Below are 24,959 nucleotides of genomic sequence, written 5' to 3'. Positions count from 1 at the left end.
GAGATAACCAAAAAGTTCATGTCTCTCTGCCCTGCAATTAATGAATGTTCCCCCAGAGTGTCAACTTGCAGAAATGCTTCCTAGCATGCTTTCTCTCAGTACTATCCTACAGGATAATCTTATAGGACATGGCATCAATGAACAAATTAGTATTTACCCTATACAAGCTTGTAGTAGGAATGTGATGTGAACACCTTGCATAAACCTCTTCATTGACCCAGGGAATCTTGCACCTACATGTCAATATGGAACACTCTATTGGCTTTTACGTTAAATAACAAATATTTTTTTTTACTTCTAAATGGCTTTCCCAGAAGATAATTACAAAAACAAGTGAAAATTCCAAAAGATGCCATCATAATTGCCTCTAGGTGAGTAATGCTGAGGGGATCAACTTGACAAGTTTACCAATTTTTGGACCCCATTTCAATTGAAACCCAAATAGACACAAAGGAATTGTACACAGGATGTTTCATTTAGTGTGTGACCAGTAGTATCTACTTCTTCCAGTAGCAGGTCATTCCTGACTGCTTTCCCATCTTATAAAATGAGTCTCAAAGGGATGACTTGAACTGGTGTAATTGCAACATTAATAAAGGTAAAGTGCTGTACAACATGGGACAGGAAGTTTGTTGGTAGCGACCATGATTTATTATTAAACATAAGTAATGTGATGAACAGTTTAGTGAGATTAGCACAACTGAATCTGAAGAGAAGGGAATTTTGTAACAAATTTAAGAAAGTTTACAATATTAGAAAACACATAGATGGACCAAAAACAGATGAGATGGAAAATTATAAGAAATATAATTTTTCATATGGATGGTATACCCCTGCATTGGAACCTGCACAAAAGAGCACTTCTTACCAGTAAGCTACATGAGTGATTGATCAGCTAAAGGGGCTGCAGACCTGACCATGAAATTTGCTTCAACTCACAGTATGGTATCTTTTTTATCGGTGAGAGTTTGTTAAAGGCTCTACCTATGTGCTCCCTCTTCCAACAACTTTGTTTGAACTATGATGCTACATGGGAACAGCATTGAGTTTCCTAAACTGACATGCTTGCAAATGCATGGATCAAGTCTATCACCTGGATGCTTAAATGTGTTGAAAAGAATTTTGATATTTGTGAGCAGTAAATGATGAATCTGATCCAAAACACAGCTGTGAAAACCACACACTTAAAATGTAAGCAACATGAAAGTCATATGGTTCCTTTGTAAATAAAGGCTTTGGAGGCATGTATAGAAGTAAAAATCTGACACAAATTCTGCACCTTTATTTATTACAAAGTTATAGCCTTGTGAAATCTGATGATTTTAAACATCCTGAGGAATTGTTTATATAGGTGTAACTTCTTTCAGTGAAATATGAAGATCTTCATTTGTCTTGATGGGTTGCATATATTATTGAATGTTTCAGAATTTTTTCATAAAATTAAATTTTGCTTTCAACATTGTAACCTATGCTCTGGCTAGAGATGGGGTGTGAACGTTATTCATTTGTTCATTCTTTGATTTCCACATTGCATTCCATAAATAAAGATGTGGATGGATGTTGGATGAGCCAGGCTGCAAATCTTAAGGCAGAAGCTCCCACAGGGAGTGACAACCAGCTGTTTGTGACTAGTGCTAATCTACTCAAACTGCTAATTATGTGAACTGCTAATAGATTATTTTGTATGTACATATATGTACATTAACTACTATGAAAAATATCACTGTTGCTCCTACTACATTAGTCAGCTACTTATTTTACCTAGTACACATACATCTATACTCCGCTATCCTCCTAATGGCATATCACGAAGGGTACCCCATAAACCTGCTCCTCATTTCCGTTCCCATTCCACTCACAAATACAAGGGAAAAAGTCTGTATATGTGCCTCCCTTTCAGTCCTGACTTCTCAGATTTTATCTCCATAGTCCTTATGTGCTATGTATGTTGGGAACAACAAAATCGTTCAGCAGTCTGCTTCAAATAGCAGTTCTCTAAATTTTCTCAATAGTGTTTCTCGAAAGAGCATCACCTTCTCTCTGGGAATTCTCATTTGAGTTCCTGAAGCATCTCTTTAACACTTGTGTGTTTTTTGAACCTACCAGTAACAGATATAGCAGCCTGGCACTGAATTGCTTCTCCAACAATGAATTACTTTGCTATCTTGCTCTAGCTTCTCATGCAATTATCTAATAAAATTCGCAATTCCACAATTAATACAGAATCTTGCTGGCCTGTGCCAGTATCAAAATTGTCAGCCCTATTTCTCTGCATCATTATTAAGCCCTCGCATTTTATGCTCCCGAGACCACAAAGGTTGCATGTCACTCTAGCTGACAGAGCTAAGATGTTCACTGCACAATTCATGTACTTCTCAGGATCACTGTTATGGACACACATCCTATTTGTAGATTTCTCAGGTGTCTATCACTGTTTAATCTAAGTTACATATTTTCAACATAACAAGTGGAGTACACATCAGTGATTTCAGTGCCAGCCACATGACATTGTTTTCCAGACCACACAACCAGCAGCACACTGTTCTGCACACTTGCATTGGGAGCAGCACTCCATGCTGTGGACACTATCCCTGAACCTCTGGCCCTGGTGCCATGGAGACATCTTGTTCGACCTGTGATCTCTTGGTCTACATGCAAAGGCCAGTATGGCCTTTTGTATTTTCATGGTAAGTGGTCACCAACTACAATCCAGCCACTTTTGACAACTACAGCTATGCCCTACGACACACAACAGTTCATTGTTTTGGGCAAGTTCCTCATTTGCACACCCCTCACTAATATGCATGGTGTTCTCATTTCTGAAAAACCCTTCCTGTGGAACAACACTACTATTGTTTCACTTACTGTACTGTCTACTTGTGATGCCAACGCATCCCTTTAATTTGTTTAAAATGTCATAATATTAGTATCTGTAACATTAAGTCTTGGCCTGTAAGCTGTGAATAAGCTACAATCCTTTACATACTCTCTGAGCTGTCCCTAGCATGATAGTTTGGATCCTCGACCTGTATGCTTGTATAATCACCACACATCCCAGTGTCTGAAGAAGCTAACGTTTCAGTGCCTGAAAAATCCTTTATAACTTCAAGAAGTTTATGAACAATGATATCAAGAGTGAGCCAGTACCTAACCTCCTGCAATTGTGTGTTGAACATTCCCCAATCTTTGTCTAATTTCATTCCTGTGACATGTTTATCAATGTGAGCATCCTAGGTCATAAAGCATATTTAAAAATTAATCTTTCTGCTTTAGATCTGCCAGGACTTGAATGGTGAGGTCATACATGCCTTCATCTATGTACAATTATTCACCAGAAGCCATACACAGAGTTTTTCTATTACTGAAAATTTTATAACTAATGCAACAGGTACCACAGAAGCTGCCACAATATGTACAGATAGTGGCCGAAGTACCAGGGCTGATCTACAACACACAAATTTTATCTCTTTTTCAAAACCCAATAAATTTTTAGGGCAAACTCAAGAATAACCATGATTCACAGAAAAGATAAGAACATCAATGTTCTTTTGAATTATATTTATCAGATGTTATTGAAAGGAGGAATATTTCTCAAATGACCTACACTATTGGAACTTACACTTAATCTAAATGTGAATTTTGGGACCATCACAGACAACCATTATACAATATAGTTGATATCAACGAGGGCAACAGAGAACAGGATTTTACCAACCACTAGTCCCCTTCCCCTTCTATTTAAAAGTCAGAACATAAGAGGTGACATGAAAGTCAAGTGAAGGAGGAGAAGAATACTCTACAATTATGAACAGTAACAAATTCCAGAAAATTGACAATCTGTGACAATTCCACTTCAATGCAACTTTTACTCTACACACTTAGCGAAAGACTTATTATTTGACTACAAGCAATACATCAGAGATGTAAATACTTACAATATTCTCAGTTATATTCATTTCCAAATTTAATTCAGGATCCTCCTTGATAAAATCAGTGCGCCAAGATATTCCCAATGGATCTTTAACAGACTGAAAGAAGAAAACAATCTGTGAATTATAACTGCTTGCTAACTTCTGTGTGCAAGACACAGCTCTTGATATTCCTTTCTTATGAGTATCAGCCAACTTCGCAGAGATTCTTATCGATTGGGAAGAGTGAGTGTCAGAATGCATCCAAATTAGTTGTAATGTCACTGATTTTGCTATCAGCCACTGTGTGGTATTTATTTGGCATACTTTCACTTTCTATTCCTGCCACATATTCCACTCTGATTTCAGAGGCACTATGGCCTACTTTATTGGATGGTCATACTCCCATATACAAACTTGATATATGTGTGTGGCAACATTTCAAAATTAAACTCAGATAATATAGAGATGCAAATAATCTTCCAGCTGTAAACCCATAAACAAGAGAAACTTTTGCTGATTAATATGGCATTCCCCACATTATAATCAAAATTCATCAAATTTAATGCTATTTACACAGCTCCTTGCCATATCACCATGTATTTTCAGTGCCTGCTCTTTAGGGAACAATGCAAATTTATGTCATGTTTACTGGAAGAAAATCATAAGGAATTACACACAGCCAATGCAGGATTTCAGTAATGATGTAAATACTACAGTGAATATTCACTAGGGAATCTAGGACATACACCCATCACATGTCATAGTTCTACATCTTTCACAGCACAGTGACATAGACATGTAACAAGATTACTAATTACTTCCAAAAGGAAGTCTTCCTTGTTCCGTTGACCCCAAACATGTACTTAAGGTATTCATTACACAGAATCACAATAAAAAATTAATGCAAAGGTAATGGTTCTTAAAGATATGCTTGTTACAAGTGCTGTTAAAATACTAATGGTAATAACTTACAAACAAACATCTAACTAGAGTCTCTTACTAAACTTAATGCACAAAAAAAAAAACAGTGTTTGTGTGAAAACTTACATTATGCTCAGATCCAGCAGCATGGGGTTGCAGTTCGGGATCTTGCTTTACCCAAACACTAGGGCCATCAACCTTTAATGGGTCTTCAAGAAACTGAAAAATCAAAATATTAATGTATCAGGGTTTCTGTGTCTTGTTCCTACAAGGGCCCTGTCATACAGGTATAGAGGGAAGAAGAGAGAGAGAAGGGGAGGGAGGTGGGAGAGGGGGCAGTGGGTGAAGGGGAGGGGGCAACAGAGAGGGAAGTGGGAGAGGGGGAGGGGGAAACAGGGGGCAGTGGGCGAGGGGGAGGGCGGAGTGGAAAGAGAGGGGGGAGTGGAGAAAGAGGGGAGAGAGGGTCAAGAGAAAGGGTGGGGTGGAGAGGCAGAGGGTGGGGGAGAGGCAGAGGGTGGGGGAGAGGCAGAGGATGGGGGAGAGGGTGAGGAGGCAGAGAGGGTGGGGAGGCAGAGAGGGTGGGGAGGCAGAGAGAGTGGGGAGGCAGAGAGGGTGGGGAGGCAGAGAGGGTGGGGAGGCAGAGAGGGTGGGGAGGCAGAGAGGGTGGGGAGGCAGAGAGGGTGGGGGGGCAGAGAGGGTGGGGGGGCAGAGAGGGTGGGGGGGCAGAGAGGGTGGGGGAGAGAAGGAGGGAAAGAGGGAGTGGGTGGGGGAGAGAGAGAGTGGGGGGAGAGGGAGAGGGGGGGAAGGGAGATAGGGTGGGGGTGGGAGAGAGGGTGAGGTTGGGAGAGGGGAGATACGGTGGCAGGTGGGACAGGCAGTGGGGGTGGGAGAGGCAGTTGGGGTGGGAGAGGCAGTGGGGGTGGGAGAGGCAGTGGGGGTGGGAGAGGCGCTGCGGGGTGCGAGAGGCGCTGCGGGGTGCGAGAGGCGCTGCGGGGTGCGAGAGGCGCTGCGGGGTGCGAGAGGCGCTGCGGGGTGGGAGAGGCGCTGCGGGGTGCGAGAGGCGCTGCGGGGTGCGAGAGGCGCTGCGGGGTGCGAGAGGCGCTGCGGGGTGGGAGAGGCGCTGCGAGGTGGGAGAGGCGGTGTGGGGGAAGTTAGAGAGGGTCGGGGGAGTGAGGGTCGGGGGAGTGAGGGTCGGGGGAGTGAGGGTCGGGGGAGTGAGGGTCGGGGGAGTGAGGGTCGGGGGAGTGAGGGTGGGGGGAGTGAGGGTGGGGGGAGTGAGGTTTGGCGAGCGAGGGTGGGGGGAGCGAGGGTGGGGGAGCGAGGGTGGGGGGAGCGAGGGGTGGGGGGAGCGAGGGTTGGGGGAGCGAGGGTTGGGGGAGCGAGGGTTGGGGGAGCGAGGGTTGGGGGAGCGAGGGTGGGGGGACCGAGGGTGGGGGGGAGCGAGGGTGGGGGGGAGTGAGGGTGGGGGGAAGTGAGGGTGGGGGGAAGTGAGGGTGGGGGGAGTGAGGGTGGGGGGAGTGAGGGTGGGGGGAGTGAGGGTGGGGGGAGTGAGGGTGGGGGGAGTGAGGGTGGGGGGAGTGAGGGTGGGGGGAGTGAGGGTGGGGGGAGTGAGGTTGGGGGGGAGAGAGTAGGCAACAGTGTTCTGCCAACACCTCAATGAGGCAATAATGTTAAGTTGCCGTCCCTTGAACAGAGTGGTAATAGCCCTCCTCGAGAATTGAACATAAAACTAAGTCAGGCCCTGAAGCATCATCTCCTGAGACCACGGGTAACGAGTCAGGGAGATTAAGATTCTGCCACAGGGTGGCTAGGTTGGACAGTACAGCAAAATGTTGACCATTGTTGAATGGGATTGACGATAATGGGGTGGCACTGGAGGAGATGACAGTGAGTCAACCAGATACGGCTGATGTGAAACTGTCAAAGGACAGTATAATGTTTGAGAGGGGCCTGCATGCAGGATCTCCATAGATTCATAGACTCCTTATCACTGGTTGTTTGAAGTCTCAGTGATCCATGTCATATTTCTGGGTCCTATAACTTGATTGTGTAATACCGATCAGAGGTCTGTTTCCAGAATACTAATTACAAGAGCCTGTTTATTGGTAGCACTTTTGGGCATGCTATCAGCAAGTTCATTCCCAGGGATCCCAACATGACCCAAAGTGTAAACAATCATCACTGAGCATCCACATTGCTCAAGGGCATACTGGGAATATTTGTTAGCAATGACTAAGGGATGCTGAGGGTAATACTAATTGAAAGCTTTCAAACTGATCAAGAGGCTGCTGCAGATGAAGGACTCACCAGTGGAGGAAAGGATATGCTGAAGGGCAAAAGAGACGGCTACCAACACTACAGCTTCCGGCAAGGAAGGCAGTTCAGTATGACCCATAACAGTGTAAGCAAAGTCCATGTCATCAGCAACCATCAAGCAATCAGTATAGACTACCGCTGAACTCGAGGATGCACCAAAGATGGAGAAAAATTGGTGGCAGAGGGCCTCATGAGGGACCGTGTCTTTTGGACCTCATGATGGGTCAAGAAAAAGCTGTGACCAATGGGTTCCCCACAGAGATGTAAGTGAATGAGCCCAGAGGAGAGGTGGAGGAAGAAATAACTGGACTTCAGAGGGGAGGGACAGGGTATGGAATGTGATCAAAATCCCTGATCCAAGCCACCTTTGTGGAAGATGGGTTTTTGTGTTTGGAAAGAGGGAACAATAGTTTCGATGCTTAGGAGAGTTGCAAACATAAGTAGCAAAGCTGAGAAGCTGTTGTTGGCACCTAACACACAATGAATGAACCCCAGCCACCATGAGTAATCTGTCCACAGGACTAGTTCAAAAGGCTCCTGTTGCAAATCAAACCCCACAGTGGTGCATCAGATCCTGTATCCACAATGCTAAGGATCATGCCAAACCATATGCCAAACTTCTGTAACCAAGACAGGGTTTTATCATGGCTTTGTAAAGCTGCTGACGTCAGTGCACTCTGCACCCCTGCTGGTGTTAATCAGATGACAAAGTGTACTGAGGTGCAGCAAGCACTTTCACTTACACTGCAAAAGATTGGGAATTCATGTCAACTAAGAATCAAAGACCAGTCCTAAAAGGCAGTAAGTTGCTGCCACATTGACTAGTTTGTCATCAAGATAAATTTCTGGTTGTAGATGAACCATACGATGTTGACAGAAAACCATGACATGGGCCTTGGCAGATGAAAACCAAAAGCAATGGGAGAGTGCCCGTGACCACGTCTTTTGTATGGCACCTTGCAGTCTACATTCATTCAGTGACACCCACACTAGAGGAGCAATAGTAAGAGGCAGAAATAGTCTGCACACAAGGAGGGTGATACTCATGACCTCACAGCTGGAGGTGACCACTGATGGCTTGTGGAAAGACAAGGACACTCAGTACAGAGCCCTGCAGGACTTCATACTCTTGGATATGTGGAGTGTTGTGGGAAGCACCAACTAGAACCCACAACATACATTGTGACAGGAAATTCTAGATAAAAATTGGGAGTGGCTCCCGCAGACCCCACTCATGTAGGGCAGAAAAGATATGGTGTCACCTCCTGGTGTCACACAGCTTTTGCAGGTCAAAGAAGACAGCTATAATGCATTGACATTGGGCAAAAGCTGATTGGTTGGTAGACTGCAGGCAAACCATATTATCAGAAGTGGAACAGCCTTGTCAACAACCACACTGGGATGCAGCCAAAAGACCCCAAGACTCAAGGAGCCACACAGCTGCCAGCTCACTGCGCATTCAAGCAATTTACGGAGAACATTGGTGACACTTACTGGGTGATAACTGCTCATCTCTAAAGGTGCTTACCCAGTTTCAGCACAATGATGCTTTCTAACTGTTGCGATGGGAACTGGCCCTCGCTCCAGATCCAGTTACAGATGCCAAGGATATGATGCCTGTGAATGTGACCTGGCCTTGGTGCTGTATCAGGGCAGAGGGCTAGGACACTGATGAATCCCCACTCAATGAATGGAGCTTTATACAGCTTCAGGTGGCATGTAGTAAGAGATAATTGCTTTTGCTTCAGCCATTGCTTGATAAAATGAAAGACAGGTCGATAATTCTCAGATGCTGAGACTCTAGCATATTCAGAGCAAAATGTTCAGCAATGGTGTCTTGGTCAGTGGAGACAGTGAAATTTCAAGGAAATAGCAGATACACTTACTAGTGTCTGGTATATGTAGAGTGTCTCATCTTAGGTCAAACATGTGAAGGACTGGTATGTGGTCTGATGGTTGAGACATGCTGCTCCCAGCAACCTTGTTTACATCATTTCATCAAGTGGCAACCCGGGCATGAAGCCACTTAAAGTAAATAAGATGCTATGTTGACTGGTGCCACTTCTGGTGCTGGAGAGCCTGCCTACTATCGCTAATGGCCTCTGCAATCTCTGATGGCCGCCAAGGTACTCTCATGTCCAAGCAGGCCTGAGGAACAGAGGATTGCTAAATCAACTGCCGAATGAATGGCTGTAATTATATTCTGGACTGCCTTGTTGATGACTCCATGCGGTGGGGATTCAAGGCCAACAGCAAAGGCCAAAGCACTCCAGTCAGCAATGTTGAGAGCCCATCTGGGCGTGCATCCAAGGTAGTGATACTGATGGAGGGACAGGAAGATTGTGGAATGTTCACTACCACACAGGTCACCATGAAGTGCCCAGTGGATGGCAGACAACGACACAGGGAAAACTGCGATCATAATGATGCTATGACATATTGGAAAGAAACTTTTATTCTAACACTGGTCTATGTTACGACTGGCATGAGAGAGCGTTTTGCTGAAGAAAATATTTATCATTTAAAATTCAACATCCTTTTGCGATCACAACTACTAGAACATGATGGTAATGATCTGGTGCACAAACTGAATCAGTGCTTAACTGAACTACTGTTGTTTGAAGAAGACTCACACATTGTGATTAAAAAGAGACTTATGGGACAGATTCTTCAATACAAGCAAACAAGAATAAAAGCCCTTAATGACTGTGTTCTCTTAAGCAAGCATTGTCTCTCTGTCCTAGATCTGACTATCCTACTTTGCTCATGCTGTACAAAATATTTGTTTGTCTACCTGCATCTATTGCTACAGTAGAAAGAAGTTTTTCAACATTGCAATGTACAAAGACATGGCTGAGGTCAACAGTGAAGGAGGATCGACTTCATGGCTTAGCTCTGTTTGTCACTCGCCCTGACATTGACTATCCTACTGACAATGCAATTAACCGATTTGTCAGGAAGAATAGGTGCATAAAATTCATAATTTAAGGATGAGAACAACAACTGTAACTTTTCTGTATCATAAGATGGCATTGTCTTGTATATGTTTATAATCAGTTTAAATAAAACTTTTTTATTTTTTTCCATGTAACTTAATAAAAAAATAATCATAGTAAAAGTTAAGGTTGCTCAAGATATCTTTAGTACCCCCTCCGTGAGGTTTTTCTGTATCCACCACTGTCTCATACAAGATCTGTTGTAAGTTCTGTTGGCCAGCTTCATGTGCAACAACATAATCTGTTGGTTGGGCTCAGAGTACATCCTAGGCTCACTTTTTGGCTGTTGGCTGAAGAGGCAGTGAACATTTGTTAGTGAGGCAACAGAACATCTTTTAATTTGTAGAGTCAAGCTGTGGATGAACTACTATCACCAAATTTGGAGCAGATCAGACCTTTTATTAGCTTTGTGATCTCCACTACATATTCTCTGGAAAATGGTAGGGTCACTATGTAGCAGCAATGTGTAAGTTTCGGAGATGTAATCTCATGTTTACAGAACTGTAATGTATAGATTTGTGCAGCCTATTTCACAGTCGTCTTTTGTTTGTATTGAATGGCCAGCAACTGCTTGTCTCAAAGGCTCAAAATGCAGTATGTGACAAACCTGCAGAGCACTGTTAGGGATGAGCAATTACCTACTGAAAGATAAGCATATTTTATTCAAATCAGTAGAAGATACCAGGTATCGTTAGTCAATCACTGAATGCTTCCGGTATGCATTGTTGCTGCTTTCAGATGCAGTAATGAAGCTGCACAATGAGTGAGTGTTGACCATAATGGCAGAGTGAGAGGAGGAATATCACACTGGCTGAGTGTTTGTCCCCATTGTTGTGGGTTAACCCCTGCAAGCAAAACTATGCCATATTGTGACAATTGTTTTTAGCACGAAATTATCATAAATATGGAATGCCAATATTATACATTCATGTCCACAACACTGGCCAAAGGATTGCAGTAAGGAAAACATGTTCAGATTGTTGCAACAGGGTGTGACGGTGCATCAACATGTCCAAAAGAATGGACGATAAATATATAATTAAGGTGATTTCACCCTATGATGCTTTCAGTGTAGATGCACACCACTCTCCAACTCTTAGAGGAACCAGTGAGCCACCATGTGTAATGATGATCGTGAGCATGAGCACTGCATCAGTGGTGAGTAAGTTCAGAATTTGGGTCTGACAGGAAGCATGCTAGAGTAGCCCATGTAGATGGGATGACCACTGGACTTGCATTCGGGAGGACGACAGTTCAATCCTGTGTCTGGCCATCCTGATTTAGGTTTTCCGTGATTTCCCTAAATCGATCCAGGCAAATGCCGGGATGCTTCCCTTGAAATGGCATGGCCGACTTCCTTCCCCATCCTTCCCTAATCCGATTAGACCGATGATTTTGTGTCTGGTTTCTTCCTCCCAGCCCAACCCAACCCAACCCAATTCAACGTGTCCAGATGGCATAGTTGTCACCACAACTGCCCAGTCCACATGAGACTCAGGTTCAAATCCTGGTCCAGCACAAATTTTCAATCCTCCTCATTGATGTAAATTAATGCCCATTGACAACTAATGTCTCTACTTCCTTTGTGCCCTGAGTAATTGTGGCTGCAGGATCAAAACACTGTCTGTCTCCTTGGACATGTCCAAAAGAATAGACAACACAAGCATATTTGACATGTAGAAATTAGATCTGAATAAAAATTTATTTTGCACTTACAGTGACTCCTCCTATTTATGTTTAACCAAAAATATGTAACTTTACTTCGGGCTAACTTTAATGACCTTGTTTAGTCAAAAAGCTCTGCTCCTTGAATGTAGCATTATTGAGCAGCCAAAGCCTGCCTGAAACGACACCCACAGCACACAAAATCAATTAGCATGTATGCATTAGGTTACCGTTACTTGAAACGGAGATGAAGCCAGTACATTATTTGACTGCTAACAATACCATAATTAAATTGGGGTTGTTTCAGAATCAAGTTACATATGAAAGGCTTATTTCAATATTGGTACAAGTCCATTTTTGTTCATCTTGAGATACAGAGTCCTGAAGTTAAATGAGTGCTGAAAAATCTGCAGTTGAGATACCAAAAATATTCAAGCATATAGCTTCTTGCTAGAGATGAACCTTTCTTTCTGTTTGTTTGTATCATTAATTTCAGAAGCATTACAGGCAGAAAAGTGGAAGTAATTGACTTGTACCACTATTGAAATAAGCCCGTCATATGTAGCTCTCTCTCTCTCTCTCATTTTCTGATTACATTCCTTCCATGTTTTTGCAGTCAAGAGGCGCAATCCCATATTTTAGTAACTTTAAAGAGTAATCATAGTCTGTTGCACAGCTCTTAATTCTTTTGAATGAACAGCTACACAGTGCAGTAATGCATTAGCCTCCACTGGTGAAACATCAGAACAATAGCAAGCTAGATATACTGCTTTCTCTGTGTTTTATTGTTAATTTTTGAATAGTAGTATTGGAATGGATATCATGTGAGCACGGTGTGTGCAGATGGAGGAGCTGGCCTCAGTTCACCAACAGCTGAAGATGCTTTTTGCCATGCTCAGCAGCATTCAGGCTGCTGCCTACTGTAGTAGAGGGGCCGAGAATCTGGCTTGTCACATGGGATGTCTAAGGTGCCACCTATTTTACCCAATGGCTATGCAGTCAACACACCTTGTAGTGTACCCAATGTGACTGAGTTGTCCTCACCAAATGGTGAGGGATGGGTTGCAACTGTTAGTGCTGTTTGAGGGAGAGAGTGAATGTGGAGGCTGGCCTCACCCATTGACCCTGTGAGTGGACTGGCAGGTGTTCATTCATCAGGGTCCAAACAGCCACAGGTGGAGAGGAGTTTGCTAGTTAATAGGGTCCAAACAGCCACAGATGGAGAGGAGTTTGCTAGTTAATAAGAAGCTCCAATGTTAAATGCATTATGGAGCTCCTTAGGGAAATGGCATCCAGGACTGGAAATAAATCCTACGAGTACTGAATATGTCTGCCAGGGAGCCTCATCTGAGATGTGGAAAATGTCCTGCTTGTGGCTATCAAACACACAGGGTGTGGCTGTCTACAAGTTGTGGCTCATGTTGGCCCCAATGTTACCCGTCGTTTAGGTCCTGTGGCCATCTTCAGTTTATATTGAGAGGTAGCACAAATGGCGAAGAGCCCCTGTGTCACACGTGAGTGCATGCAGCACACACAGTTTGTATCAGCATTCCCAGAACTGATTCGAGTCCTTTGGTTTGGTGTGAGTGTAGGGTCTCAGCCAAAGGCTTCATCGATTCTCTGACTGTCCGGACTGCAGACTGCTGGACATGCATTATGAGGTGGAGAATACTAGGAATACTTGATGGGCCAGGGGTGCACTACACGAACCAAGCTTTTTTTTAGGCTAGGCAGTAGTTTGAGGTCCTCTGATGAATGCACGCTAATCAGTTCAGAGATACAGAAATCAGACTGCAAACAAAGTAAAGACCATACTACCATCAACATGTTAACAGTAAATTCTTGATGTATTTGTAGTCCCTGAATTTAATGCCCTCCAGAAAGTTGTCATGATCAAAATACTCTTGGAACTGAAAGCTGGCTGAAACCTGAAGTACAAACCCTTGAAATACTTAGTAAGGCAAGGAATGTACACCCAAGCGACAAGTGAGACACCACTGGGATGGGAGTGCCAGAAGAGTTGAGGGGAGAGGAAGGAAAAGAATGGATATGGATAAAATCTGTGCAATAAATGAAAGCATATGCTATTGGTGGTAACCCCTCAACCACTAGTGAAAGTAGGGATTCTCAGATTCAACAATATTTTTATATTGCCAAGATATAACTACACTTAAAATACTTTCTGCCACAAATGGGTAGGCAGTTATGGAAACATTAATTTTCATTCCATAGGTTTTGTCTGTTAGCTATTACTGTTTGACATCATCACAAGAGAAGGTATTTGTATAGTTTACATGTGTTAATGGCAGGTACTTCACACCAGGTACCAGTCAGTTCTAATGTATCTTACTGCTTGCATGTAATTAAAGGCATAAGGTAACGACTAACTGCACGGCAGAAGTGCTGAGACATTGAAAGGCTCATCAACTTAGCTAGCTTTCCCCACAAATACTACTTCAGAACTATGGTCTCATTTTACAGGCTGACTACATTGTGGCAACACTGTGAATACACAGACTAAACAGTTTCACATGCCCAGTAATTATGGGATCCATTTCCATTCTTGTAGATGAATTTATTTTTTTCAAGAGCCATCATACGGGATCACAAAATCATTCAAGAAGATTTTTGCACCAAATTGGTATGTCAGTACTTTTGCATGTATTTCCTCTGACTTTTCTTACAAACTGGAATTACCTTTGCCTTTTTTCTATACATGTGACAAACCACTATTTTGGTGTGCATTCAGTATGGAATCTAAGATTATGCAACTATTTATTCTGGTTCCTTTCTTTCATATTATGTGTCCCATGCTATTATTACCTAATAACTCTAGACTTTACTGCTAAATGCTTCTGCCTTTTTCTAGTACTTGGTGGCTCAATGGGTAATTGTGAAGCTACAAATCCAAAGGTCCTTGATCATTGAACGACAGGTACTTTGTAACTGGTTGGGTAAATCAGTCAAGAAGTGGAAGGAGGGTAACAGCAAATGGTAGTCAGCAGGACTGTGTATAATAGAGAACTCCAGTGCTTAAAACCTCAAGTCTGATAACAGCTTTACCTCTAGTTTAATTTAATGTTTATTTTTCTGTCATGTATTCTCTTCATGACACAAGCAGATGATCGATCCTTGGTTACTTATTAGCCTTACAAATGGGCTTTCCAAACTTAAAAAGCTTGAAAATGCACTTCACATGGAATCTGCAGCTTCATTAGCTTCTTTCTGGCTGCTGTGCATCTGCATCTGCACGAAAACTGTGCAATCCACCAAAAGGTGCATCATGGATGGCACCTTGAACTACAACCACTACTACTAGTAGGCATTTCAATGGTGTTCTATATGTAGTGTCCTTTACAGATGAACCACAGTTTTCCAAATACAAAAAAAGTTGATCATTCCCCATCCTACTACCATCCTTATGTGCTTGTTCCACTTCATATCACTTTGCAATGTTATGCCTAAACATTTTACTGACCAGACTGTCAAGCTGTAGAGTACCAATGTTGTATTCTAACATTATGGGATTGTTTCTCCTACTCATCTGCATTCACTTGAAGATTTCTACACCTGCCATTCATCACACCAAATAAAAAGTTTGTCCAAGTCATCTTGTATCCTCGTCATCACTCAGTGATGACCCTTCCCCACGCACAATTCAATCAGCAAACAGACACACAATGCTGCTCATCAGATCATTTCACATATAGATATGGCACTATTCTCTGTGGCACTATTGATGATACTCTTGTCTCTGAGAAACAGTCACTGTTGAGATAAAAGTACTGGCCCCTGTTACTTGCGAGGTCTTTGTGCCATTCACATATCGGGGAACCTATTCTATATGCTCATACCTCTATTAACAGTATGCAGTGGGGCACTGTTCGAATGCTTTCCAAAAATACAGGAATGTGGAATCTAGCCTATTACCCATCGTCCATGGTTCACAGAATGTAATTTGACACAATACCAAGATGAGTATTGCACAAAATCAATGCTGGTTTGTGGATAGAAACTTTTCTATCTCAAAGAAATTAACTATATTTGACCTGAGGACATGTTCAGGAACTCTGGAGCAAATAAGTGTTATGATATTGGTCTGTAATTTTGCACGAATGTTCTTTTACCAATCTTATACAGGGTGTTACAAAAAGGTACGGCCAAACTTTCAGGAAACATTCTTCACACAAAGAAAGAAAATATGTTATGTGGACATGTGTCCGGATACGCTTACTTTCCATGTTAGAACTCATTTTATTACTTCTCTTCAAATCACATTAATCATGGAATGGAAACACACAGCAACAGAACGTACCAGCGTGACTTCAAACACTTTGTTACAGGAAATGTTCAAAATGTCCTCCGTTAGCGAGGATACATGCATCAACCCACCGTCACATGGAATCCCTGATGCGCTAATGCAGCCCTGGAGAATGGCGTATTGTATCACAGCCGTCCACAATATGAGCACAAAGAGTCTCTACATTTGGTACCGGGGTTGCGTAGTCAAGAGCTTTCAAATGCCCCCATAAATGAAAGTCAAGAGGGTTGAGGTCAGGAGAGCGTGGAGGGCATGGAATTGGACCGCCTCTACCAATCCATCAGTCACCGAATCTGTTGTTGAGAAGTGTACGAACAATTCGACTGAAATGTGCAGGAGCTCCATCGTACATGAACCACATGTTGTGTCGTAGTTGTAAAGGCACATGTTCTAGCAGCACAGGTAGAGTATCCCGTATGAAATCATGGCGGTGAATTGAGGAAGTACAGTACATACTGACGAAACTAAAATGAGCTCTAACATGGAAATTAAGCATTTCCAGACACATGTCCACATAACATCTTTTCTTTATTTGTGTGTGAGGAATGTTTCCTGAAAGTTTGGCCATACCTTTTTGTAACACACTGTATAGAGAAGCCACCTGAATTTTTTTCTCCGGCTGCCTGGGTCTTTGCACTAGGCGAGAGATTTGCAATAAATGCAAGCTAAGTAAGGGGCCAATGCTGTAGAGTACTCGCTGGACAAATGATTTGTGATTCCGTTTGGACATGGCAACTATTATGTTTTCAACTCTTCCAGTTGCCTCTCTACTCCAGGGATCCTATTATTATGTTCCCAATACAGGAGTCTGTGAGACAGTGAAAGAACAATATGTTTATATGATCCTCCTGCACAAACTTGAAAACTCAATACAGAGAGGGGATAGTGATCATCTCCTGCCTTCCTCCAAAGCCACATCAGACTGGCCAATGACTGCTTTGAGCAGAAATGTCTCATGTTCCCTGTAAAATCTGTTGCTAATGTATGATGGTGGTAGTTGTATGCTTCACACATAGATCATTTTAGAGACAGAAAAATTTCCATTAGGTCTTGCCCGTCACCACTGTGCATACATTTTTGAACTGAGTGTACAACAGTCTGCTTCCTCAGTGTTTTCTGAATTCTCATATTAAACCACAGTGAGTCTTTTCTGTCTATAATCCAGTTGCTCACCACATACCTATTCAGTGTGTGATTTCCAGTTCATTTCACATTTGCCCATATTCCTCTATGTACATCATATTGGAAGTGAACAACATTCACTCATTGTCTAAATGGGATGTTAACATCTACTTACCTGCTCTTTCTAGCAAATCTATTCAACTAGCCTTCTTGAAAGATTCAGTAACTTCATTTACCATTGTTGTTGCACTGGCATCATGATCACTAACCCCTCTCTCCACTAATACCATCTGTAAGGACATGCCTGTTCATGGTTACAAGGTCTAAAGTATTTCAATTTTGTATGGGCTGTCGAAGTAGCAGCTTACAACAGCTTTCAGACATCTATTCAAAAGTACTTCACAAGACTGCCTGTCCATACCGCCTGCAATGTATGCACAGACACCTTAGTCTCTACTCAGTAGGTTAGGATCACCCACTTTTTCTGCACTACTTTGTATAGATTTTTCTTGGATGATTCTGTAACTGTCACAGCAGTATCACATGGTGAATAAAAACATCCAATGCTAGAGTTCACATACACGGAACCATTAAGGGAACTACTCATTAAAACAGGAAAACAGGAGTGTTGGGACTTGGTACCAATTTTCATATAACTTCCCTTCCATCAATGCAATCTCATGCAATTCTTATTTGTGCTTATACTGTAAAGAAGCAATTCTACAAACCCACAAGCTAAACTACTTTACCTGCTCTAAGATAATGTTTAAATCCATATAGGTAAGGTGTAACAAAATATTCTATTTTACCTGTTTCCTCGTTTCCAGCCTGGGGCATACTATAATACTGTAACTCTTGTCATCTTTACCCTAAAGTAAAAACCAGACTGCTAAAGTGAATACACACACACAATTGATAACCATGTCATTATTTTCACCACAACTAAACAATGATTAATTCCATGCAATCACATAAATTCTAAACTTACCTCTTTATTCGCATCCTCCTCCAGCTCTTCTTTTACATTCACGCTGAATGGGTAAACTTGGGCCTGTGGTAAAAATAACAAACTGTAATGAGTACATTTAAACAGTCACAGTCCTCCCATATTATATAAAAGTATCACATTTATAAAGCCCAGCCATCACACTACTTAATAACTAAATAGTAGTTTTGGTTATGCATTGTCTTTTGAGTTCCAAATTCTGGGTGACGAGTCCACTATGGTATACTTCAATGGGAGGTAGCAAAAAATTGTAAGACTGATTAATGACAACGTCTTTGAGAATTCATTATGATCTTCAGCTTCAGCCTTCTCCCTATGCTATTGTTTTCAATCATATTTTCTACCTTCATTTTCTGCATATACATAAATGGTAGTGTAATCAAATAAAATAACACAGCTACTACCAGAAACAATGAAATCAACACACACACTACTCGGCTCACTACTTACTACTTATCTAACTTTATGAATTCCTTTTGGAGGGACAAGCACGTTTCTAACAGTATAAAAAGGAAGTGTAGGCTACATGTAGGCTATTGTATGGATCCTAACTATGGATTTTACTTGCTGATCTCAAAAGAAGACAAAGTTCTGGAAAGATTATTTTTGGAGCAGCACCAACATATCAAGACTGAAAAACCCATAATGTCAAAGGAAGTGTTGGAATGAGAACAAATGAAACAGTGATAGCACAGGAAGAAAATCATTAAACTGATATTGGCATCTGTTGAGAAAGTGATATATTAGCAGCCAAAGAATAATTTTTGATTGGAAATCACCTTACTGATAGAAACAAAGTAGACTACTTAACTTTCAGAAGGAGCATATCGACAAAATAATGAAGCAAAATGGTGTATGCAAAGAGGATGCCTTGAAGAGAGATGCTGGGCAGAAGATAGAAAGAATACAGCAACATATTATTATTAATTGATCTTTGTATTGATTAACTGCCTACATTAATACTGATATACTAGTACAAATAATGATGGTAATGATTTTATTATTATTACAATCTGGGCCATGGTGGGCTACCTCTTTGAATTCCCATTGCACACTTGGTGATGTCATTTCTTTTGCTTGGAGCTTGTGGCGCCATGGGGCATGGTAGAGCCCTGCAGGGTACATCGGCAGTATTTGCCATTCAGCTGAAATTGACAGAATGGAGTGACTAGTGGCCCTTTACAAGTTCTGTCGAGTTAATAGTTGCAGGCACAGGTGTTAAGAAACGATGGAACATTGGTGTGGTCTTGGCTATCTGTATTTGCTATTGGTTCTTCTCTGTGGAAGTCACATTATGCAACAAGCTTTTTCATCTGAAAAACTGCCTGATTTGGGTTGTGTTGCACAACTTAATACCTTGTGGCATTGCCTTGGAAGGGGTTAGGGTAGTGTCCAGCAACCAGACAAACTTGTTATTGCTATTCAATTCCCCACGTTCAGTAATGGATTCGATTATTTGCTAATCCTGAACACTGTTTCAAGTGTGACCATGTTTAGCCTTAGGCCGAGTTTTTGATGAGAATCATCTGACGAGTTCATTGATCTATCCAACTACAGTGGCCATGCAGTTGTATTAAGTGAGAATGACAGTGGAATTTAGATGCTCCTTACTCTGCTCAAGTTTTCTACTGTTGTGGCACACTGATTGTTTGGACCTGGACTCAGGGCATGCTCATCATGCTGTGGCTGTTAACATTGCCTCTGTACATCAGCCATCACAGAATTCACCACTGCCCGTTACCGATGGGCTGCCTTCACTCAAGTTACGTAAATTACTATTTGAAATTTGTACTAAAATTTTGTACATTTTGATTTTTGGGGGTTTGTTGGGTCGAGTGCTCTTGTTGTACATACCATCAAGCACTGTTAGAATGGCCACATGCTCATTGGCTCCATGTGAATCACATGTCATCTTCAGATGTCATCCAGACTTGTGAAAATATAGCCTGTTGGTGAGTAACTAGCCCATTTGAGGCTCACAGGCTGGAACAAGAAAAAGTGTGTGAAACCATCAAGTGTTACTGAGCTCTGAACGTGTTTTGTGTTCGTCATCCAGACTTGTGAAAATATAGACTGTTGGTGAGTAACTAGCCCATTTCAGGCTCACAGGCTGGAACAAGAAAAAGTGTGTAAAACCATCAAGTGTTACTGAGCTCTGAATGTTTTTTGTGTTCGTTCACTGGCCATTTGTGAGCTGGAGAGTGGAAGAAATTTATTCCGTCTCAGGGCTAATTACTGGTTATATTTAATTGTTCAATTGTTTGTTATTTTAAAGTTGTCATGGTGCGACCTTTTCTCACCTGTTATTTATTTACTGCTACAAGTTGGTTCTGACTACTAATTGTGGGTTTTCCTTTTTAAAGGGCATTCTTGAGCTGCTATGCATGCACATTCACATACTGAATCATTTACGCATTTTCTACGGTATACCTTAATAGAATTTTCACTGAATCTGAAGCCAGTTATATCGATCTGTGCACACACATTCTCTTATTAAGTACTTAAATGCTCATTGGGGGCAAGATTTAAAGAGACTTGCTCGGTCTGCCTGAAGGCAGCTCTAGAAATCAGTGCACCTGTTTACTTTATTAAATTATCTAGATGCACTTGGAGGTGTATTTAAATAATGTCCTTTTTCTAGTGGTCCCAAGGCAGCTATAAATTGCTCTGTCTTCCAGTATAGCTATTCAGTTTTAACCTGTGAGATGAGTTATACTTCTGTGTTGTCTTAAAGAGCCATCTGTTTCCAAGTAATTATTTGTATATCTAAAAACAAAGATGATGTGACTTACCAAACGAAAGCGCTGGCACGTCGATAGACACACAGACAAACACAAACATACACACAAAATTCTAGCTTTTGCAACCAACGGTTGCCTCGTCAGGAAAGAGGGAAGGAGACGGAAAGACGAAAGGAGGTGGGTTTTAAGGGAGAGGGTAAGGAGTCATTCCAATCCCGGGAGCGGAAAGACTTACCTTAGGGGGAAAAAAAGGACGGGTATACACTCGCACACACACACATATCCATCCACACATATACAGACACAAACAGATTGGTCAGCTAGAATTTTGTGTGTATGTTTGTGTTTGTTTGTGTGTCTATCGACGTGCCAGCGCTTTCGTTTGGTAAGTCATATCATCTTTGTTTTTAGATATATTTTTTTCCCACATGGAATGTTTCCCTCTATTATATTCAAGTAATTATTTGTTCATTTGTTGAAGCATTTTCTAAGTTACGGTTTGTGAAGATGGAAATTTTGAATCTAAAATCTAAGAACTGGTGTCAGACACAGCTTTTGTCTTTAACTATTGCCTTATTTGTATTGTCACTAAACTAAGGTGTCTAATGTCTTAAATTTGAAAAGTTCAGAGTGTTGTTTGTAATCCTGCTAATGTATCTGATTTCAGTTATTTTTCTTAAATAAATACGTTTTAATAAACAATGGAGACTCATGTGAACCCCAATGCATCCAGTCCTTCCACTTCATTTCACCTTTTCCTGCTGGATGTTTGGTTGGTAACGGAGGATGGTTATTTTCCTGGAAGTAAAGAGGGAAGGTGTCCTCATACTGTCATTCACCATGAGGTGTGTGTTTGCAGCTATCCACTACTGAACATGGGGTCCCATGACTGTCCCAGTTTGTCCTTATTGAAAAACCAACAGTTAATCTACAAATGAAATGTGTGTCAGCTTCCATGTAGTAATGACATTTTTGCCGAACTTGTGGCTCTTCTGCATGCCGGTGTGGACAACCTCTTTTTTTTTTTGTGGTTTTAGGGTGCGCAACTTCAATGGTCATTAGCGCCCTGACTACGTTATGAATGCACCGCGAGGCACAAGTTGACAACAACAACTAAAAGGGAAAACACGATAAAAGACAGACTGACAGGCATAGGATTAAAAAACAGCATCATTAAATGTCCTTAGAGAGGTTTGTCAAATTGATAAAACGAAGAACACGAGCAGCTGCTCGTGGGTCATCCACTAAAATGGCATCGAAAGTACTTGGCAAGTTAAGATCTAGACGCAGTGTGTTAAAATCGGGACAGGACATTAAAATGTGTCGAACCGTCAGCAAGTGCCCACATGGGCAGAACGGCGCCGGCGCAGCCGTCAGCAGATGGCGATGGCTGAACCGGCAGTGCCCAATTCTTAACCGGGCCAAAACTACCTCCTCCAGCCGAGAAGGGTGTGAGGAGGACGTCCAAGCCACGGGAAAAGGTTTTATGGCCCGAAGCTTGTTGTCTGTAAGTGCAGCCCAATCGGCATGCCACAGCGATAAAATGCGCCGACAAATAACCCTGCTACAATCGGATGAAGGGACACAACAAGAAGCTGTCCGAGGCTGGAGGACCGCAGCCTTGGCCGCGGCATCTGCAGCTTCGTTCCCAGGGATACCGACATGGCCAGGAACCCACATAAAGCTAACCGGAGAACCGACGTCCACCAGCTGCTGAAGAGAGCATTGGATCCGGTGTACGAAAGGGTGAACCGGGTACGGATCACTGAGGCTCTGGATGGCGCTCAGGAAGTCGGAGCAGATGACATAAGCAGAATGTCGGTGGCAGCAGATGTAAAGAACAGCCTGGTAGAGGGCAAAGAGCTCAGCTGTGAAGACCGAACAATGGCCATGGAGCCGGTATTTGAAACTTTGTGCCCCGACAATAAAGGAACACCCGACCCCGTCATTGGTCTTAGAGCCATCTGTATAAATGAAAGTCATGTTGATGAACTTCGAACGAAGTTCCAAAAAACGGGAGTGGTAGACCGAACCGGGGGTAACCTCCTTTGGGAGCGAGCTGAGGTCAAGGTGAACACGGACCTGAGCCTGGAGCCAAGGTGGCGTGTGGCTCTCGCACACTAGAAAGGTTGCAGGGAGTGATAAATTAAGGTGTTGAAGGAGGCGACGAAAGCGAACTCCAGGGGGTAGCAGGGCAGAGACATACAACCCGTATTGACGGTCAAGAGAGTCGTCAAAAAAGGAACGATAAGACGGATGGTCGGGCATTGACAGTAGCCGACAGGCATACCGACAAAGCAGTATATTGCGCCGGTAGGTGAGTGGCAATTCGCCAGCGTCAGCATGAAGACTCTCTACAGGACTAGTATAAAATGCTCCGATCGCAAGTCGTAAACCCCGATGTTGTATGGAGTTGAGGCGGCGTAAGATCGATGGCCGTGCAGAGGAGTATACGAAGCTCCCATAATCCAGCTTGGAGCGGACGATCGACCGATATAGACGAACTAGGACGGTTCGATCCGCTCCCTGGACAACCTCTTTGTGATTAGTACCAACTGCACCGGGGAAGTATATGTTGCACTAGCTGACAGAGCTCCAGCCACGACAACCTTGTGTCAGAATATAGAGTGTTTAGAAAGTAATCAGCCCCATCATAAGCAAATACATACAATTCAGGCACAATTGAGCTATTGGGATAATCGATTGTGGGGTATTCCACAATGTAATCTCTATTCTGAGCAGATTACATTAGCTCTGCAGTTACAGGGGCAGTTCCTTGATTTAGACAAATTAGGAGCAATAGGTAGTGAACAAGATCCTCCCACCAACAGATAACTGCTGGAAGTAGTAGCAATGCTACAGCTACAGACACCTTTAAGGACTAGAAGGAAATTCATTTGGGAAATTACCTTACCAAATAACATTACTGCTTCAAGCCATAATGGAACTTTCAATGTAGAATTTAAAGACAGGTGAAATCCATCCTATGGATCATGGTCAAATTTACGTTTCATGCTGACACTTTGGCCATCGCTGATAATGTTGTTGTTCAGATGTTGTACTCCCTGTGTTAAGCCGTGTTTTCAGTCGAATTTTACACAAAAGTGCAACATCGAGGGAGTTGTGGAAATCAATTATTGCGCTGACACTGTCACCTCGTACTAAGAGGCTGCTCAAACATAAACATTTTTGGCTAGTGCAGTTTCCTCATGAACCTTTTCCTATGTTTGTAGATGATTGCATATGGCCATTCCATCCCTGGAATTGCAAGTCACAGAGATAAAAATACTCAATAATATATTACGAAAATGCAGCCACAGGACCTTTCATGGATTACTTCCACTAATAAATGCACACCTTTTACTGAATTAGAGGCTTTGGTGTCTGCTATTGAAGCCTGAGTTTCGCAGACCAGCAGTGATGGGGGTTCAAGTGTCATTATCAGGATGGGGATCAGGATTCCAAGCAATTTAAAAGGGGACCACCCATAAGAAACAAGTGTAGGATGTGTTTACGGTGTAACAAAGAGGGTCATTTTGTATGGCAATGTCTGGTTCCATGGAAGGAGAGTCAAACAGCTGATGTCACAAGGAATGGAGGGGGCATGGTAGTGTTCTTCTGCCGAAGTGCTATCTCCGTGCCAAGTTCAAGGTAGGGGAACCCCTGCCTTACCTTTGGGTACAACTTAACCAGGAACCAGTGTGCACCCTCCAACTCTGGTAGTTCAGTTTCTGGTTTAGATTATCTGTGGTATTTGGAGTTGCACCATACCTGTGAATTGTCTCATTTGCATCCGTACTCCCAATGTGAAGCTCTCACTGGGCAGATGTTGCTTCTGATTGGCAAAACTGAGTATTGGAAAATTTTCTTGGCCTGTTAAGTGGATAGTAATTAAAAATCTTTCAGTGGACTTAATTTTGGGGTGTGTTTTTGTAAGTGGTAGTGGGTTGGTGTTATATT

General features: G+C 42.5%; 1 protein-coding gene across 8 annotated transcripts in view; it reads right to left on the bottom strand.

The window, feature by feature from the left end:
* The window catches only part of LOC126108616 (zinc finger protein 99-like), a 107,919-nt gene that overhangs the window by 70,796 nt on the left and 12,164 nt on the right, over positions 1–24,959 (bottom strand). For 6 of the 8 annotated variants that reach the window (XM_049913921.1, XM_049913920.1, XM_049913925.1 and 3 more), the window contains exons 3-5: positions 18,241–18,303; positions 4,959–5,051; positions 3,936–4,028 (exon numbers count right to left, since the gene is read on the bottom strand). In XM_049913921.1, the coding sequence (XP_049769878.1) occupies positions 3,936–4,028; positions 4,959–5,051; positions 18,241–18,303 (249 nt within the window). Of the gene's footprint in view, positions 1–3,935; positions 4,029–4,958; positions 5,052–18,240; positions 18,304–24,959 lie in introns of those variants that run through there. The other 2 variants (XM_049913924.1, XM_049913926.1) reach the window with 2 other exon arrangements.

This window comes from Schistocerca cancellata, chromosome 11 (assembly GCF_023864275.1).
Source record: "Schistocerca cancellata isolate TAMUIC-IGC-003103 chromosome 11, iqSchCanc2.1, whole genome shotgun sequence".
NCBI lineage: Eukaryota > Metazoa > Arthropoda > Insecta > Orthoptera > Acrididae > Schistocerca > Schistocerca cancellata.
This window is presented reverse-complemented; position numbering and strand designations above follow the sequence as displayed.